At 48.5% G+C, this 22927-nt stretch overlaps 1 protein-coding gene and 1 long non-coding RNA gene across 5 annotated transcripts in view; both read right to left on the reverse strand.

Moving 5' to 3' along the window:
* Positions 1-1150: 1150 nt before the first annotated feature.
* LOC116958138 (uncharacterized) lies at positions 1151-5832 on the reverse strand. Of its 2 annotated transcripts, XR_012930556.1 has the most exons (3): positions 3512-5832; positions 3015-3266; positions 1151-2944 (listed from the first exon to the last, which is right to left on the reverse strand). It is a non-coding gene; the product is annotated as an uncharacterized LOC116958138 (long non-coding RNA). The 2 variants fall into 2 exon arrangements; XR_012930555.1 differs by having other exon boundaries at positions 1151-3266.
* A 374-nt stretch (positions 5833-6206) lies between these two features.
* NR6A1 (nuclear receptor subfamily 6 group A member 1) overlaps positions 6207-22927 on the reverse strand; it is a 52748-nt gene continuing 36027 nt past the window's right edge. Inside the window, exon 9 of one of the 3 annotated variants that reach the window (XM_032980634.2) lies at positions 6207-11152. In XM_032980634.2, coding sequence (XP_032836525.2) covers positions 11070-11152 — 83 coding nt within the window. In that variant the 3' untranslated portion in view covers positions 6207-11069. Of the gene's footprint in view, positions 11153-14591; positions 14657-14869; positions 15007-22927 lie in introns of those variants that run through there. The other 2 variants (XM_076055644.1, XM_076055645.1) reach the window with 2 other exon arrangements.

A 22927-nucleotide genomic window follows, 5' to 3' on the forward strand; every position in this document is an offset into this window, starting at 1 on the left:
TGTGTAGGTGTATGTGTACAGGTGTGTGTAGGTGTGTGTGTAGGTGTGTGTGTAGGTGTAGGTGTGTGTAGGTGTGTGTAGGTGTATGTGTAGGTGTATGTGTAGGTGTGTGTAGGTGTATGTGTAGGTGTGTGTGTGTAGGTGTAGATGTGTGTGTGTGTAGGTGTGTAGGTATGTGTGTAGGTGTATGTGTGTACATGTGTGTAGGTGTGTACATGTGTGTAGGTGTGTACATGTGTAGGTGTGTACGTGTGTGTAGGTGTGTGTGTACGTGTGTGTATGTGTGTGTGTACATGTGTGTAGGTGTGTGTGTAGGTGTGTGTGTAGGTGTGTGTAGGTGTATGCGTGTACAGGTGTGTGTAGGTGTATGTGTGTAGGTGTATGTGTGTAGGTGTATGTGTGTACAGGTGTGTGTACAGGTGTGTGGGTGTGTGTAGGTGTGTGTGTACAGGTGTGCAGGTGTGTACAGGTGTGTGTACAGGTGTGTGTGTGTAGGTGTGTGTACAGGTGTGTGTAGGTGTGTGTGTGTAGGTGTGTGTGTACAGGTGTGTGTGTACAGGTGTGTGTGTACAGGTGTGTGTGTGTGTGTAGGTGTGTGTGTGTAGGTGTGTGTGTACAGGTGTGTGTGTGTAGGTGTGTGTAGGTGTGTAGGTGTGTGTAGGTGTGTGTGTACAGGTGTGTGTGTGTAGGTGTGTGTAGGTGTGTCCACAGTCTTGATTGGTTTTTGTTCTGATAATTTTTGGCAGGAGCGAGAATGGGGGGGGGGAGGGCGCACCAGACCTCGACTTGACCTTTGACCTCACGAGCCGATGGGGGGAGGGGGGGAGGGTGGGAGGGGTTACCACGCCCCCGAGCCCCTCCCTCTCCCCCCCTCCACAAAATGGCGACCGCCACGTTTTTTTTTGGTGGGAAAATTTCTTGAGGCAGTCAAAAAAAATGGCCGCCGAATTTGTTTTTTCCCCCTCCTCGTTTCGCCCCACAACGCAATGAGATCAACGAATTTTGCCCAATTTTAAGAACGACAATTCAAGTAATTACGATGACAATTATACATTCACGGAATCCGAATAGCTGCCATATTAATTACCTCAGAATATCCCCCCCCACCCTTAAAAAAATTGCGATTCCTCATCACGTAAAAAAACAAAAATAAGGCGTCCAGATTTATTTATTTTTAAAAAGTTCCGTGAGGAAAACATCGTGCTGGAAAATTGATTTTTAAAAGTTTTCAAAGTTTACCGAAAAAATATTTTTTTTCGCAGGGAGATTAAAAACGGCCGCCAATTTTGCGCGCGGTTTAAACCTCAAATTTTAAGCCTCGCGAACAACCCCGCGCCCCCCACCCCCAACTCGTTCAGAACCAAAAACCATTTCAACAAAACGTGACGATTTAAAACAAAGCAAACCCAACAACAACGTCAACAACAACGTCACCTGTAACGACTCAAAAGTTTGCCAAAACTTTAAAAAGAAAAACGATTTATATTTTTTTAAAAAAAACACGACCTCAGAAAAAATAAAAGCTTAACAATCTCTCTCTAAAAAAAAAAGCGACGTTAATTCACCGTTGTCGTCATTACGACGTGAGGTAGGACAAGAGATCAAACACGAATTGGTCTGAAAAATTTAACAACAAAAAAGTGAGGTAATAAAAACTACCACCCGTACATTCATCATCATCATCTTCTTCTTCTGCTGAGCGTGACGATTTGCACCACCCGCACAGATTTTGGTTCACGCGCACACACACAGAGAGAGAGACAGACCCACAACACCGTTCTGCCCGGGTCTAAAAAAAACACACACACACACCACACCCCCCTGCCACAACCAACAACCATATCTACCACCCGCCGCCCCCTTGTTCCCGTGGCTATTTGGTGGTTTAGGTGGGAAAGAGAAAGGATCTATCTAAGGATAGGGGGGTGGAGGGGAGGAAGGATGGTTTTTGGTTTATTTTCATTACAGGGATTCCTCTAATTCTCGAAAGAGTTGGGTTTCAGGAGGTCTGTGGTCGTCAAGGTCGGTCCAAAACCAGTCGGGTACGGCGTTGTACGCTAAACGCGGTGTGGGGGGGGGAATGGCTTTAAAGAGTTGCAGAATCTCCAGCAGATGGAGACGCCGCCACCACTGATTGGTCGTTCTACAGATGTAGACGCCGCCACCGATTGGTCGTTCTACAGATGTAGACGCCGCCACCGATTGGTCGTTCTACAGATGTAGACGCCGCCACCGATTGGTCGTTCTACAGATGTAGACGCCGCCACCGATTGGTCGTTCTACAGATGTAGACGCCGCCACCGATTGGTCGTTCTACAGATGTAGACGCCGCCACCGATTGGTCGTCCTACAGATGTAGACGCCGCCACCGATTGGTCGTCCTACAGATGTAGACGCCGCCACCGATTGGTCACGACCTACAGATGTAGACGCCATCACCGATTGGTCACGACCTACAGATGTAGACGTCACCACCGATTGGTCACGACCTACAGATGTAGACGTCACCACCGATTGGTCACGACCTACAGATGTAGACGTCGCCACCGATTGGTCACGACCTACAGATGTAGACGTCGCCACCGATTGGTCACGACCTACAGATGTAGACGCCGCCACCGATTGGTCACGACCTACAGATGTAGACGCCGCCACCGATTGGTCACGACCTACAAATGTAGACGTCACCACCGATTGGTCACGACCGACAGATGTAGACGTCACTGATTGGTCACGACCTACAGATGTAGACACCACCACTGATTGGTCACGTTCTACAGATGTAGACCCCACCGATTGGTCACGACCTACAGATGTAGACCCCACCGATTGGTCACGACCTACAGATGTAGACACCGCCACCGATTGGTCACGTTCTACAGATGTAGACACCGCCACCGATTGGTCGTTCTACAGATGTAGACGCCGCCACCGATTGGTCGTTCTACAGATGTAGACGCCGCCACCGATTGGTCGTCCTACAGATGTAGACGCCACCACCGATTGGTCACGACCTACAGATGTAGACGCCACCACCGATTGGTCACGTTCTACAGATGTAGACACCACCACCGATTGGTCACGACCTACAGATGTAGACACCACCACCGATTGGTCACGATCTACAGATGTAGACGCCGCTACCGATTGGTCACGACCTACAGATGTAGACGCCGCCACCGATTGGTCACGACCTACAAATGTAGACGTCACCACCGATTGGTCACGACCTACAGATGTAGACGCCGCCACCGATTGGTCACGACCTACAGATGTAGACACCGTCACCACCGATTGGTCACGACCTACAGATGTAGACCCCACCGATTGGTCACGTTCTACAGATGTAGACGCCACCACCGATTGGTCACGTTCTACAGATGTAGACGCCACCACCGATTGGTCACGTTCTACAGATGTAGACCCCACCGATTGGTCGTTCTACAGATGTAGACACCGCCACCGATTGGTCGTTCTAGAGATGTAGACGCCACCACCGATTGGTCACGACCTACAGATGTAGACGCCACCACCGATTGGTCACGACCTACAGATGTAGACGCCACCACCGATTGGTCACGTTCTACAGATGTAGACCCCACCGATTGGTCACGTTCTACAGATGTAGACGCTACCACCGATTGGTCACGACCTACAGATGTAGACACCATCACCGATTGGTCACGACCTACAGATGTAGACACCGCCACCGATTGGTCACGTTCTACAGATGTAGACGTCACTGATTGGTCACGACCTACAGATGTAGACGCCACCACCACCATCAATTGCACGGCAGTTGAACTCACGACTGCCGGGTCCCAACAGGCAGCTGGACGTAGAGCTCTCTCCAAGTCCGTCAAGTCGAAAGTTCGTAGGTAGAGGAGCCCCCCACCCCCCCCCCCCCTGTAATCTACCACGTGCCAAGGCCTTTTGCTTTTTAAGATAAGTCGAGCTGGACATCTATTGCAAGGTGGTATATACAGGAGGTCGCGGGTTCCATCTCCTAGCCACCGACCCTCCTGTGCAACCAGGCGAGGTAGTTAACATCTCCCTAGCCCAACGTGGAATCGGGGTCAGGATCTAAGCCACGAGGCTCCTGTATACCAGGCGAGGTAGTTAACATCTCCCTAGCCCAACGTGGAATCGGGGTCAGGATCTAAGCCACGAGGCTCCTGTATACCAGGCGAGGTAGTTAACATCTCCCTAGCCCAACGTGGAATCGGGGTCAGGATCTAAGCCACGAGGCTCCTGTATACCAGGCGAGGTAGTTAACATCTCCCTAGCCCAACGTTGCATCGGGGTCAGGATCGAAGCCACGAGGCTCCTGTATACCAGGCGAGGTAGTTAACATCTCCCTAGCCGAACGGGGCATCGGGGTCAGGATCTAAACCACGAGGCTCCTGTATACCAGGCGAGGTAGTTAACATCTCCCTAGCCCAACGTGGAATCGGGGTCAGGATCTAAGCCACGACCTCCTGTATACCAGGCGAGGTCGTTAACATCTCCCTAGCCCAACGTGGAATCGGGGTCAGGATCTAAGCCACGACCTCCTGTTAACAGGCGAGGTAGTTAACATCTCCCTAGCCCAACGTTGCATCGGGGTCAGGATCGAAACCACGAGGCTCCTGTATACCAGGCAAGGTAGTTAACATCTCCCTAGCCCAACGTGGAATCGGGGTCAGGATTGAAGCCACGACCTCCTGTATACCAGGCGAGGTCGTTAACATCTCCCTAGCCCAACATGGAATCGCGGTCAGGATCTAAACCACGAGGCTCCTGTATACCAGGCGAGGTAGTTAACATCTCCCTAGCCCAACGTGGAATCGGGGTCAGGATCGAAACCACGAGGCTCCTGTATACCAGGCGAGGTAGTTAACATCTCCCTAGCCCAACGTTGCATCGGGGTCAGGATCGAAACCACGAGGCTCCTGTATACCACGCGAGGTAGTTAACATCTCCCTAGCCCAACGTTGCATCGGGGTCAGGATTGAAGCCACGACCTCCTGTATACCAGGCGAGGTCGTTAACATCTCCCTAGCGCAACGTTGCATCGGGGTCAGGATCGAAACCACGACCTCCTGTATACCAGGCGAGGTCGTTAACATCTCCCTAGCCCAACGTGGAATCGGGGTCAGGATCGAAACCACGACCTCCTGTATACCAGGCGAGGTCGTTAACATCTCCCTAGCCCAACGTGGAATCGGGGTCAGGATCGAAGCTATGACCTAATGTATACCAGGCGAGGTCGTTAACATCTCCCTAGCGCAACGTGGGGGCCTATTGCTCACGTGCACCGGTAAGTCACCACCATTGCCCTAACACCATCGCCACCACCATCAACAACATCATCACCATCGCCATCACCACCACCACCACCAGTTGGGGGGGGGGAGGCAGGAGTCAGGGCACGCACCACTAAAAAAAAAAAACCACAACCACCAACCATGACCACCACCCATGGCTACGTCGCCACCAAGTTGGGAGGGCATCAGGGCAGGCTCCACCAACAACCACAAACCTACACAACCTACACGACCTACAGAACCTACAGAACCTACACAACCTACACAACCTACACAACCTACAGAACCTACACAACCTACAGAACCTACACAACCTACACAACCTACACCACGGCCTACACAGCCACGCGCTCCCGTTTACGATTGCAAAGGCGGCGGCGGCGACGCCATCCGCCATTCCTGAGAAAGTCGCTCAATTTTTATTTTCGTTTTTGATCATCGACACGCTCCACGGTGTCCAATTCCTTCACGACAGCGCCTCTAGCCCCCCTAAGCCTCACACGCGCCCCCCCCCCTGCCCCCCCCCCTGCCCCCCCCCCCGCCCCGGCCACCGCCACACGTAAACCACGACGCTACCCGCTACACTACCCGACCGCCGCCGCCGAGACTTTTGATTGGAGCGCGGAACGGCCACAGCCACGCGGTCGGTCGTCCGTCAGTCGTCGCTCGACTCGACTACGTGGGCGGGTGGTGGTGGTGGTGGGGGGGGGGGGGGGGTAGGGTCAGTGGGTGGGTGTGTGGGGGGGTCACAAGGAGTGACCACCCCAGAGTGTGGGGGGCACGTAGCAGTGGGGGGGGGGGGCGGTGGGGTAGGCGCACGCCACCCTCGTCGTTTCAACACCGGACCCTAGGGCAGGCAACCCCATCATCACCACCACCACCACCACCCACCACCCACCGGTAGCGAAAAATACAATCAACGGCAAAAACACCTCGTTACAATCACTTCGTCGCAAACATAAACAACAATCGTTAAGGGGCGGGGGGGAACAATCGAGACACAAATCGCGACGATAAACGGTGACAAAAGCCTTAAGAAATTTTAAAAAAACTACGCAGCTACAACCCGTAACGTTGCCGGCGGCAACCACCTCGTTACAATCATCGCCAGTTCACCCCCCCTCCCGCCCCCCCCCCCCCCCCGTTACCGCCGTCGAGATACAATCACCGGTCGTCGTCACGGTAACATTGTCGTTGGCACGGTAACACGTCAACCGTCGCCACCCGTCGCCACGGCAACACCATGAGCATCGGTGACCGAGCGGCCGCGGGAAACCCATCGGCATGGTGAGCATCGTCGTTGTCACGGTAACACCGCCACACGGTAACATCGTCGCCACCGTCCGGGCTGGGTAGACCATCGTCAACACGAGCTCGACATCCGTCGGCATCACAGTAACATCATCAACATCATCATCACAGTAACATCTTCACCTTCATCATCACAGTAACATCATCATCATCATCATGGTCATCGCGCCACCATCGTCAGGGGGAGATGTGTAAACGTGTCCAGACCCTCAGTCCGCTACGATCATCGTCACATTGCCATCATCATCATCATCGTCGTCGTCATCGCCACCATCACCGTCATCGTCAATGTCACATCGCCATCGCGACCGCCACCATCATCATCGTCATCGTCAATGTCACATCGCCACCGCGACCGCCACCATCATCGTCATCGTTGTGTAACAGCCGCCATCGTCACCACCACCATCAGCGTCGTCAATGTCACATTGCCATCACCACCACCATCATCATCATCATCGTCATCACCGCCACCACCATCAGTTGAACATCATCATCATCATGTAACATCACCACCACAGTCAGTGTAACATCACCACTACCGTCAGTGTAACATCACCACCACAGTCAACGTAATATGGCCACCACAGTCAGTGTAACATCACCACCACAGTCAGTGTAACATCACCACCGCAGTCAGTGTAACACCACCACCACAGTCAGTGTAACATCACCACCGCAGTCAGTGTAACACCACCACCACAGTCAGTGTAACATCACCACCACAGTCAGTGTAACATCACCACCACAGTCAGTGTAACATCACCACCACAGTCAGTGTAACATCACCACCACAGTCAGTGTAACACCACCACCACAGTCAGTGTAACATCACCACCGCAGTCAGTGTAACATCACCAACACCACCACCACCACAGTCAGTGTAACATCACCACCACAGTCAGTGTAACATCACCACCACCACAGTCGGTGTAACATCACCACCACCACAGTCAGTGTAACATCACCACCACCACAGTCAGTGTAACATCACCACCACAGTCAACGTAATATGGCCACCACAGTCAGTGTAACATCACCACCACAGTCAGTGTAACATCACCACCACAGTCGGTGTAACATCACCACCACCACAGTCAGTGTGACATCACCACCACCACAGTCGGTGTAACATCACCACCACCACAGTCAGTGTAACATCACCACCACAGTCAGTGTAACATCACCACCACAGTCAGTGTAACATCACCACCCCCCACAGTCAGTGTAACATCACCACCACAGTCAACGTAATATGGCCACCACAGTCAGTGTAACATCACCACCACAGTCAGTGTAACATCACCACCACAGTCAGTGTAACATCACCGACCCCCTAAACCCCCTGTGAGTTGTAAACCCCCTCGTGTTGGTTCGTAATGTCTTTAATTAAAAAACACTTATGGCGAAAACCCCTTAAACCTTCAAGCCGTCTCAAGAGTCGTCGTCGTTGTCGGGAACTCCTCAACACACGGACAACGCAGTCGTACACACACACATAGACAACGCAGTTGTACACGCACACGGACACACACACAACGCAGTTGTACACGCACACGGACACACACAACGCAGTTGTACACAGACGGACACACACACAGACAGACAACGCAGTTGTACACACAGACGGACACATACACACACAACGCAGTTGTACACACACACGGACACACACACATACATACACAACGCAGTTGTACACACAGACGGACACACACACACAACGCAGTTGTACACACACACGGACACACACACAGACAGACAACGCAGTTGTACACACACACGGACACACACACAGACAACGCAGTTGTACACACACACACGGACACACACACAGACAACGCAGTTGTACACACACACACACGGACACACACACACGGACACACACACACAGACAACGCAGTTGTACACATGGCCGGTCATCACCGTCATCAGTCGAACGTCCGGCAACGCTGGCGGTCTGTCGAGATACGTTTAGGTACATTGAGGTATATAAAAGTACGCTGAGGTACATAAAGGTACGCTGGAGGTACGTCGAGGTAGATATAAAAGGTACGCTGGAGGTACGTTGAGGTAGAGATAAAAGGTACGCTGGAGGTACGTTGAGGTAGAGATAAAAGGTACGTTGGAGGTACGTTGAGGTATATCGATGGGAGGGTGGAGACTGCTCCACCCATATTTTCAAGTTTCCACGGTCTAACCGAGTTTGAATCGCACGAACCTCCGCTGAACACACACGCACACACGCACACACATGCACCTCATCCACCCACTAACACACTCACACCTATCCCTTGATGCACACACCCCACCAATACCCACACACACACACCGTACCCACACACACACACCGGTACCCACACACACACACCGTACCCACACGCACACACACGCACCTCATCCACCCACTAATACACTCACACCTATCCCTTGATGCACACACCCCACCAATACCCACACCGTACCCGTACCCACACACACACACAGTACCCACACACACACCGTACCCGTACACACACACACAGTACCCGTACCCACACACAGTACCCGTACCCACCATACCCACACACACACACCGTACCCACCATACCCACACACACACACCGTACCCACACACACACACACACACCGGTACCCACACACACACACACACACCGTACCCACACACACACCGTACCCACACACACACCGTACCCACACACACACCGTACACACCGTACCCACACACAGTACCCGTACCCGTACCCACACACACACCGTACCCACACACACACACCGGTACCCACACACACACTACCCACACACACACACCGTACCCACACGCACACACACACCTCATCCACCCACTAATACACTCACACCTATCCCTTGATGCACACACCCCACCAATACCCACACACACACACACAGTACCCGTACCCACCATACCCACACACACACCGTACCCACACACACACACACACAGTACCCACACACACTACACACACACACACCGTACCCACACACACTACACACACACACTACACACACACCGTACCCACACACACTACACACACACTGGTACCCACACACACTACACACACACTACACACACACTGGTACCCACACACACTACACACACACTACACACACACACACAGTACCCACACACACACACTACCCACACACACACAGTACACACACACACACAGTACACACACACACACAGTACACACACACACTACCCACACACACACACACACCGTACCCACACACACACTACACACACACACACAGTACCCACACACTACACACACACCGTACCCACACACACACACACTACACACACTACACACACTACACACAGTACACACACACACAGTACCCACACACACACACTACCCACACACACACACTACCCACACACACACACTACACACACACACACACTACACACAGTACACACACACACAGTACCCACACGGGTTTCCCTGAGGTAGACAAGAGAGGGACATTATCCGTTCCGTAGACTCCCTGAGATGCGTCGACTCGCTCACAACGCCGAGAGAGAGAGACGCAAATGGCATGGCAAGATTCTCAACAATCACCACCGCCACCACCACCAGTAACAATCACCACCACCACCACCACGAGTAACAACTACCACCACAACTACCACCCACCGCCAACCACTACCACAATACCCACACACCACACATTAGGCTGCTGGCTAGTATGATTCACGAAACATGGCCGCCACCACCACCACTAGTAACAACCACCACGAGTAACAACCACCACCACCACTAGTAACAACCACCACCACCACGAGTAACAACCACCACCACCACAACTAACAACCACCACCACCACAACTAACAACCACCACCACAACTAACAACCACCACAGACAGCGCCACGGAAGCAGCAGAAGCAGCAGCGAGGAGAACCCCGTGGGTAGGGGGAGTGAGTAGTGGGGAGTGAGTAGTGGGGAGTGAGTAGTGGGGAGTGAGTAGTGGGGAGTGAGTAGTGGGGAGTGAGTAGTGGGGAGTGAGTAGTGGGGAGTGAGTAGTGGGGAGTGAGTAGTGGGGAGTGAGTAGTGGGGAGTGAGTAGTGGGGAGTGAGTAGTGGGGAGTGAGTAGTGGGGAGTGAGTAGTGGGGAGTGAGTAGTGGGGAGTGAGTAGTGGGGAGTGAGTGGCGAGGGTGGTGGCGAGGGTGGCGAGGGTGGTGGCGAGGGTGATGGTGGTGGCGAGGGTGGTGGTGTTGGTTGCGAGGGTGGTAGTGTTGGTGGCGAGTGGTGTTGGTGGCGAGGGTGGTGGTGGTGGTGGTGGCGAGGGTGGTGGTGGTGGTGAGGGTGGTGGCGAGGGTGGTGGCGAGGGTGGTGGCGAGGGTGGTGGTGGCGAGGGTGGTGGTGGCGAGGGTGGTGGCGAGGGTGGTGGCGAGGGTGGCGGCGAGGGTGGCGGTGGAGGTTCCTCACTCGGGCTTCACCCGGCAGGAGTGCAGCACGGCCTTGAGCAGCAGTGGCAGGTACTCAGAGGGCATCGCCATCAGCTTGCCTGCACCATCAACATCACAACACCACAATCATCAGGTACTCAGAGGGCATCGCCATCAGCTTGCCTGCACCATCACCATCACAACACCACGACCATCATCATCACCATCACAACACCACAATCATCAGGTACTCAGAGGGCATCGCCATCAGCTTGCCTGCACCATCACCATCACAACACCACAATCATCAGGTACTCAGAGGGCATCGCCATCAGCTTGCCTGCACCATCAACATCACAACACCACAATCATCAGGTACTCAGAGGGCATCGCCATCAGCTTGCCTGCACCATCACCATCACAACACCACGACCATCATCATCACCATCACAACACCACAATCATCAGGTACTCAGAGGGCATCGCCATCAGCTTGCCTGCACCATCACCATCACAACACCACAATCATCAGGTACTCAGAGGGCATCGCCATCAGCTTGCCTGCACCATCACCATCACAACACCACAATCATCAGGTACTCAGAGGGCATCGCCATCAGCTTGCCTGCACCATCACCATCACAACACCACAATCATCAGGTACTCAGAGGGCATCGCCATCAGCTTGCCTGCACCATCACCATCACAACACCACGACCATCATCATCACCATCACAACACCACAATCATCAGGTACTCAGAGGGCATCGCCATCAGCTTGCCTGCACCATCACCATCACAACACCACAATCATCAGGTACTCAGAGGGCATCGCCATCAGCTTGCCTGCACCATCACCATCACAACACCACAATCATCAGGTACTCAGAGGGCATCGCCATCAGCTTGCCTGCACCATCACCATCACAACACCACAATCATCAGGTACTCAGAGGGCATCGCCATCAGCTTGCCTGCACCATCACCACAACCATCATCATCATCATCACAACACCACAATCATCAGGTACTCAGAGGGCATCGCCATCAGCTTGCCTGCACCATCACCACAACCATCATCATCATCACAACACCACAATCATCAGGTACTCAGAGGGCATCGCCATCAGCTTGCCTGCACCATCACCATCACAACACCACGACCATCATCATCAACATCACAACACCACAATCATCAGGTACTCAGAGGGCATCGCCATCAGCTTGCCTGCACCATCACCATCACAACACCACGACCATCATCATCAACATCACAACACCACAATCATCAGGTACTCAGAGGGCATCGCCATCAGCTTGCCTGCACCATCACCATCACAACACCACGACCATCATCATCACCATCACAACACCACAATCATCAGGTACTCAGAGGGCATCGCCATCAGCTTGCCTGCACCATCACCATCACAACACCACAATCATCAGGTACTCGGAGGGCATCGCCATCAGCTTGCCTGCACCATCACAACACCACAATCATCAGGTACTCGGAGGGCATCGCCATCAGCTTGCCTGCACCATCACCATCACAACACCACGACCATCATCATCACCATCACAACACCACAATCATCAGGTACTCGGAGGGCATCGCCATCAGCTTGCCTGCACCATCACCATCACAACACCACGACCATCATCATCACCATCACAACACCACAATCATCAGGTACTCGGAGGGCATCGCCATCAGCTTGCCTGCACCATCACCATCACAACACCACGACCATCATCATCACCATCACAACACCACAATCATCAGGTACTCGGAGGGCATCGCCATCAGCTTGCCTGCACCATCACCATCACAACACCACAATCATCAGGTACTCGGAGGGCATCGCCATCAGCTTGCCTGCACCATCACCATCACAACACCACGACCATCATCATCACCATCACAACACCACAATCATCAGGTACTCGGAGGGCATCGCCATCAGCTTGCCTGCACCATCACCATCACAACACCACGACCATCATCATCATCATACCACCAAAACCATCACCATCACAACACCACAATCATCAGGTACTCGGAGGGCATCGCCATCAGCTTGCCTGCACCATCACCATCACAACACCACGACCATCATCATCATACCACCAAAACCATCACAACACCACAATCATCAGGTACTCGGAGGGCATCGCCATCAGCTTGCCTGCACCATCACCATCACAACACCACGACCATCATCATCATACCACCATCACCATCACAACACCACGACCATCATCATCACCATCACAACACCACAATCATCAGGTACTCGGAGGGCATCGCCATCAGCTTGCCTGCACCATCACCATCACAACACCACGACCATCATCATCATACCACCATCACCATCACAACACCACGACCATCATCATCACCATCACAACACCACAACCATCAGGTACTCGGAGGGCATCGCCATCAGCTTGCCTGCACCATCACCATCACAACACCACGACCATCATCATCACCATCACAACACCACAATCATCAGGTACTCGGAGGGCATCGCCATCAGCTTGCCTGCACCATCACCATCACAACACCACGACCATCATCATCATCATACCACCAAAACCATCACCATCACAACACCACAATCATCAGGTACTCGGAGGGCATCGCCATCAGCTTGCCTGCACCATCACCATCACAACACCACGACCATCATCATCATCATACCACCAAAACCATCACCATCACAACACCACAATCATCAGGTACTCAGAGGGCATCGCCATCAGCTTGCCTGCACCATCACCATCACAACACCACGACCATCATCATCACCATCACAACACCACGACCATCACCATACCACCAAAACCATCACCATACCAACACCACAATCATCAGGTACTCGGAGGGCATCGCCATCAGCTTGCCTGCACCATCACCATCACAACACCACGACCATCATCATCACCATCATCACAACACCACGACCATCATCATCACCATCACAACACCACGACCATCACCATACCACCAAAACCATCACCATACCAACACCACAATCATCAGGTACTCGGAGGGCATCGCCATCAGCTTGCCTGCAGCATCACCATCACAACACCACGACCATCATCATCACCATCACAACACCACGACCATCATCATCACCACCACAACACCACGACCATCACCATACCACCAAAACCATCACCATACCAACACCACAATCATCAGGTACTCGGAGGGCATCGCCATCAGCTTGCCTGCACCATCACCATCACAACACCACGACCATCATCATCACCATCATCACAACACCACGACCATCATCATCACCATCACAACACCACGACCATCACCATACCACCAAAACCATCACCATACCAACACCACAATCATCAGGTACTCGGAGGGCATCGCCATCAGCTTGCCTGCACCATCACCATCACAACACCACGACCATCATCATCACCATCACAACACCACAATCATCAGGTACTCGGAGGGCATCGCCATCAGCTTGCCTGCACCATCACCATCACATCACCACGACCATCATCATCATCATACCACTACGACCATCATCATCACCATCACAACACCACAATCATCAGGTACTCAGAGGGCATCGCCATCAGCTTGCCTGCACCATCACCATCACAACACCACGACCATCATCATCACCATCACAACACCACGACCATCATCATCATACCACCATCATCATCACCATCATAACACCACGACTATCATCATCATCATCATACCACCAAAACCATCACCATCACAAGACAACAATCATCAGGTACTCGGAGGGCATCGCCATCAGCTTGCCTGCACCATCACCATCACAACACCACGACCATCATCATCATACCACCACGACCATCACCATCACATCACCACGACCATCATCATCATCATACCACCAAAACCATCACCATCACAACACCACAATCATCAGGTACTCGGAGGGCATCGCCATCAGCTTGCCTGCACCATGACCATCATATCACCACGACCATCATCATCACCATCATCACATCACCACGACCATCATCATCACCATCATCATCACATCACCACGACCATCATCATCATCACCATCACATCACCACGACCATCATCATCATCACCATCACATCACCACGACCATCATCATCATCATATCACCAAAACCATCACCATCATAACACCACCACCATCATCATCATCATCATATCACCAAAACCATCACAACACCACAATCATCATCATAATATCACCAAAACCATCACCATCATAACACCACGACCATCATCATCAACATATCACCAAAACCATCACCATCATATCACCATGACCATCATCACCACAATCATCATCACCACCATCATATCACCACAATCATCATATCACCAAAACCATCACCATCATAACACCACGACCATCACCATCGTATCACAAAAACCATCACCATCATAACACCACGACCATCATCATCATCAAAACCATCACCATCATAACACCATGACCATCATCATCATCATCATATCACCAAAACCATCACCATCATATCACCACGACCATCATCATCATCATCATATCAAAACCATCACCATCATAACACCACGACCATCATCATCATATCACCAAAACCATCACCATCATATCACCATGACCACCATCATCATATCACCAAAACCTTCACCATCATAACACCACAATCATCATCATCATCATATCACAAAAACCATCACCATCATATCACCACGACCATCATCATCATCAAAACCATCACCATCATAACACCACGACCATCATCATCATCATATCACCAAAACCATCACCATCATATCACTATGACCACCATCATCATCATATCACCACGACCATCATCATCATCACCCTCATATCACCACGACCATCATCATCATCATATCACCAAAACCATCACCATCATAACACCACGGCCATCATCATCATATCACCAAAACCATCACCATCATATCACCATGACCACCATCATCATCATCATCTTATCACCAAAACCATCACCATCATAACACCAAAACCATCACCATCATATCACCAAAACCATCACCATCATAACACCACGATCATCATCATCATATCACCAAAACCATCACCATCATATCACCACGACCATCATCATCTTATCACCAAAACCATCACCATCATATCACCAAAACCACCACCATCATAACACCACGACCATCATCATCATATCACCAAAACCATCACCATCATATCACCACGACCATCATCATCATATCACCAAAACCATCACCATCATAACACCACGACCATCATCATCATCATATCACCAAAACCATCACCATCATATCACCATGACCACCATCATCATCTTATCACCAAAACCATCACCATCATAACACCACAATCATCATCATATCACAAAAACCATCACCATCATATCACCATGACCATCATCATCATATCACCAAAACCATCACCATCGTATCACAATGACCACCATCATCATCATCTTATCATCAAAACCATCACCATATCACCAAAACCATCACCATCATAACACCACGCCCATCATCATCATCATCATATCACCAAAACCATCATATCACCAAAACCATCACCATCATAACACCATGATCATCATCATCATCATCATCTTATCACCAAAACCATCACCATCATAACACCACGACCATCATCATCTTATCACCAAAACCATCACCATCATAACATCACGACCATCATCATCATATCACCAAAACCATCACCATCATAACACCACGACCATCATCATCATTATCATAACACCAAAACCATCACCATCATATTACCATGACCATCACCATCATAACACCAAAACCATCACCATCATAACACCACGACCATCATCATCATCAAAACCATCACCATCATAACACCAAAACCATCATCATCATCATCAAAACCATCACCATCATAACACCAAAACCATCACCATCATAACACCACGACCATCATCATCATATCACAAAAACCATCACCATCATAACACCACGACCATCATCATCATCATCAAAACCATCACCATCATAACACCATGACCATCATCATCATCATATCACCAAAACCATCACCATCATAACACCACGATCATCATCATCATCATCATATCACCAAAACCATCACCATCATAACACCACGACCATCACCATCATATCACCAAAACCATCACCATCATAACACCACGATCATCATCATCATATCACCAAAACCATTACCATCATAACACCACGACCATCATCATCATATCACCAAAACCATCACCACGACCATCATCATCATACCAAAACCATCACCATCATAACACCAAGACCATCATCATCATATCACCAAAACCATCACCATCATATCACCATGACCACCATCATCATCATATCACCAAAACCATCACCATCATATCACCACGACCATCATCATCATCATATCACCATCACCATCATAACACCAAAAGCATCACCATCATAACACCACGACCATCATCATCATCATCAAAACCATCACCATCATAACACCAAAACCATCATCAAAACCATCACCATCATAACACCAAAACCATCATCATCATCATCAAAACCATCACCATCATAACACCAAAACCATAACCATCATAACACCACGACCATCATCATATCACAAAAACCATCACCATCATAACACCACGACCATCATCATCATCAAAACCATCACCATCATAACACCATGACCATCATCATCATCATATCACCAAAACCATCACCATCATAACACCACGATCATCATCATCATCATATCACCAAAACCATCACCATCATAACACCACGACCATCACCATCATATCACCAAAACCATCACCATCATAACACCACGATCATCATCATCATATCACCAAAACCATTACCATCATAACACCACGACCATTATCATATCACCAAAACCATCACCACGACCATCATCATCACCTCACCAAAACCATCACCATCATAACACCACGACCATCATCATCATATCACCAAAACCATCACCATCATATCACCATGACCACCATCATCATCATATCACCAAAACCATCACCATCATATCACCACGACCATCATCATCATATCACCAAAACCATCACCATCATAACACCAAAACCATCATCATCAAAACCATCACCATCATAACACCAAAACCATCACCATCATAACACCACGACCATCATCATCATATCACAAAAACCATCACCATCATAACACCACGACCATCATCATCATCATCAAAACCATCACCATCATAACACCATGACCATCATCATCATCATATCACCAAAACCATCACCATCATAACACCACGATGATCATCATCATCATACCACCAAAACCATCACCATCATAACACCACGACCATCACCATCATATCACCAAAACCATCACCATCATAACACCACGACCATCATCATCATATCACCAAAACCATCACCACGACCATCATCATCATACCAAAACCATCACCATCATAACACCAAGACCATCATCATCATATCACCAAAACCATCACCATCATATCACCATGACCACCATCATCATCATATCACCAAAACCATCACCATCATATCACCACGATCATCATCATCATCATATCACCATCACCATCATAACACCAAAAGCATCACCATCATAACACCACGACCATCATCATCATCATCAAAACCATCACCATCATAACACCAAAACCATCATCAAAACCATCACCATCATAACACCAAAACCATCATCATCATCATCAAAACCATCACCATCATAACACCAAAACCATAACCATCATAACACCACGACCATCATCATATCACAAAAACCATCACCATCATAACACCACGACCATCATCATCATCATCAAAACCATCACCATCATAACACCATGACCATCATCATCATCATATCACCAAAACCATCACCATCATAACACCACGATCATCATCATCATCATATCACCAAAACCATCACCATCATAACACCACGACCATCACCATCATATCACCAAAACCATCACCATCATAACACCACGATCATCATCATCATATCACCAAAACCATTACCATCATAACACCACGACCATCATCATCATATCACCAAAACCATCACCACGACCATCATCATCACCTCACCAAAACCATCACCATCATAACACCACGACCATCATCATCATATCACCAAAACCATCACCATCATATCACCATGACCACCATCATCATCATATCACCAAAACCATCACCATCATATCACCACGACCATCATCATCATATCACCAAAACCATCACCATCATAACACCAAAACCATCATCATCAAAACCATCACCATCATAACACCAAAACCATCACCATCATAACACCACGACCATCATCATCATATCACAAAAACCATCACCATCATAACACCACGACCATCATCATCATCATCAAAACCATCACCATCATAACACCATGACCATCATCATCATCATCATATCACCAAAACCATCACCATCATAACACCACGATGATCATCATCATCATATCACCAAAACCATCACCATCATAACACCACGACCATCACCATCATATCACCAAAACCATCACCATCATAACACCACGACCATCATCATCATATCACCAAAACCATCACCACGACCATCATCATCATCATCTCACCAAAACCATCACCATCATAACACCACGACCATCATCATCATCATATCACCAAAACCATCACCATCATATCACCACGACCATCATCATCATCATATCACCAAAACCATCACCATCATATCACCACGACCATCATCATCATCATCATATCACCAAAACCATCACCATCATATCACCACGACCATCATCATCATCATCATATCACCAAAACCATCACCATCATAACACCACGGCCATCATCATCATATCACCAAAACCATCACCATCATAACACCAAAACCATCATCATCATCAAAACCATCACCATCATAACACCAAAACCATCACCATCATAACACCACGACCATCATCATCATCATCAAAACCATCACCATCATAACACCATGACCATCATCATCATCATATCACCAAAACCATCACCATCATAACACCACGATGATCATCATCATCATATCACCAAAACCATCACCATCATAACACCACGACCATCACCATCATATCACCAAAACCATCACCATCATAACACCACGACCATCATCATCATATCACCAAAACCATCACCACGACCATCATCATCATACCAAAACCATCACCATCATAACACCAAGACCATCATCATCATATCACCAAAACCATCACCATCATATCACCATGACCACCATCATCATCATATCACCAAAACCATCACCATCATATCACCACGACCATCATCATCATCATATCACCATCACCATCATAACACCAAAAGCATCACCATCATAACACCACGACCATCATCATCATCATCAAAACCATCACCATCATAACACCAAAACCATCATCAAAACCATCACCATCATAACACCAAAACCATCATCATCATCATCATCAAAACCATCACCATCATAACACCAAAACCATAACCATCATAACACCACGACCATCATCATATCACAAAAACCATCACCATCATAACACCACGACCATCATCATCATCATCAAAACCATCACCATCATAACACCATGACCATCATCATCATCATATCACCAAAACCATCACCATCATAACACCACGATCATCATCATCATCATATCACCAAAACCATCACCATCATAACACCACGACCATCACCATCATATCACCAAAACCATCACCATCATAACACCACGACCATCACCATCATATCACCAAAACCATCACCATCATAACACCACGATCATCATCATCATATCACCAAAACCATTACCATCATAACACCACGACCATCATCATCATATCACCAAAACCATCACCACGACCATCATCATCACCTCACCAAAACCATCACCATCATAACACCACGACCATCATCATCATATCACCAAAACCATCACCATCATATCACCATGACCACCATCATCATCATATCACCAAAACCATCACCATCATATCACCACGACCATCATCATCATATCACCAAAACCATCACCATCATAACACCAAAACCATCATCATCAAAACCATCACCATCATAACACCAAAACCATCACCATCATAACACCACGACCATCATCATCATATCACAAAAACCATCACCATCATAACACCACGACCATCATCATCATCATCAAAACCATCACCATCATAACACCATGACCATCATCATCATCATATCACCAAAACCATCACCATCATAACACCACGATGATCATCATCATCATATCACCAAAACCATCACCATCATAACACCACGACCATCACCATCATATCACCAAAACCATCACCATCATAACACCACGACCATCATCATCATATCACCAAAACCATCACCACGACCATCATCATCATCATCTCACCAAAACCATCACCATCATAACACCACGACCATCATCATCATCATATCACCAAAACCATCACCATCATATCACCACGACCATCATCATCATCATATCACCAAAACCATCACCATCATATCACCACGACCATCATCATCATCATATCACCAAAACCATCACCATCATATCACCACGACCATCATCATCATCATATCACCAAAACCATCACCATCATAACACCACGGCCATCATCATCATATCACCAAAACCATCACCATCATAACACCAAAACCATCATCATCATCAAAACCATCACCATCATAACACCAAAACCATCACCATCATAACACCACGACCATCATCATATCACAAAAACCATCACCATCATAACACCACGACCATCATCATCATCATCAAAACCATCACCATCATAACACCACGATCATCATCATCATCATCATATCACCAAAACCATCACCATCATAACACCACGACCATCACCATCATATCACCAAAACCATCACCATCATAACACCACGATCATCATCATCATATCACCAAAACCATTACCATCATAACACCACGACCATCCTCATCATATCACCAAAACCTTCACCACGACCATCATCATCATCTCACCAAAACCATCACCATCATAACACCACGACCATCATCATCATATCACCAAAACCATCACCATCATATCACCATGACCACCATCATCATCATATCACCAAAACCATCACCATCATATCACCACGACCATCATCATCATCATATCACCAAAACCATCACCATCATAACACCACGGCCATCATCATCATATCACCAAAACCATCACCATCATATCACCATGACCACCATCATCATCATCTTATCACCAAAACCATCACCATCATAACACCACAATCATCATCATCATCATATCACCAAAACCATCACCATCATATCACCACGACCATCATCATCATCAAAACCATCACCATCATAACACCACGACCATCATCATCATATCACCAAAACCATCACCATCATAACACCACGACCATCATCATCATATCACCAACACCATCACCATCATATCACCACGACCATCATCATCATCATATCACCAAAACCATCACCATCATAACACCACGACCATCATCATCATCATATCACCAAAACCATCACCATCATAACACCACGACCATCATCATCATCATCATCAAAACCATCACCATCATAACACCACGACCATCATCATCATATCACCAAAACCATCACCATCATAACACCACGATCATCATATCACCAAAACCATCACCATCATAACACCACGACCATCACCATCATATCACAAAAACCATCACCATCATAACACCACGACCATCATCATCATCATCATCAAAACCATCACCATCATAACACCACGACCATCATCATCATATCACCAAAACCAT

Source organism: Petromyzon marinus, chromosome 72 (assembly GCF_048934315.1).
Source record: "Petromyzon marinus isolate PM22_M1 ecotype Great Lakes invasive population chromosome 72, UKy_Petmar_22M1.pri1.0, whole genome shotgun sequence".
Lineage (NCBI taxonomy): Eukaryota > Metazoa > Chordata > Hyperoartia > Petromyzontiformes > Petromyzontidae > Petromyzon > Petromyzon marinus.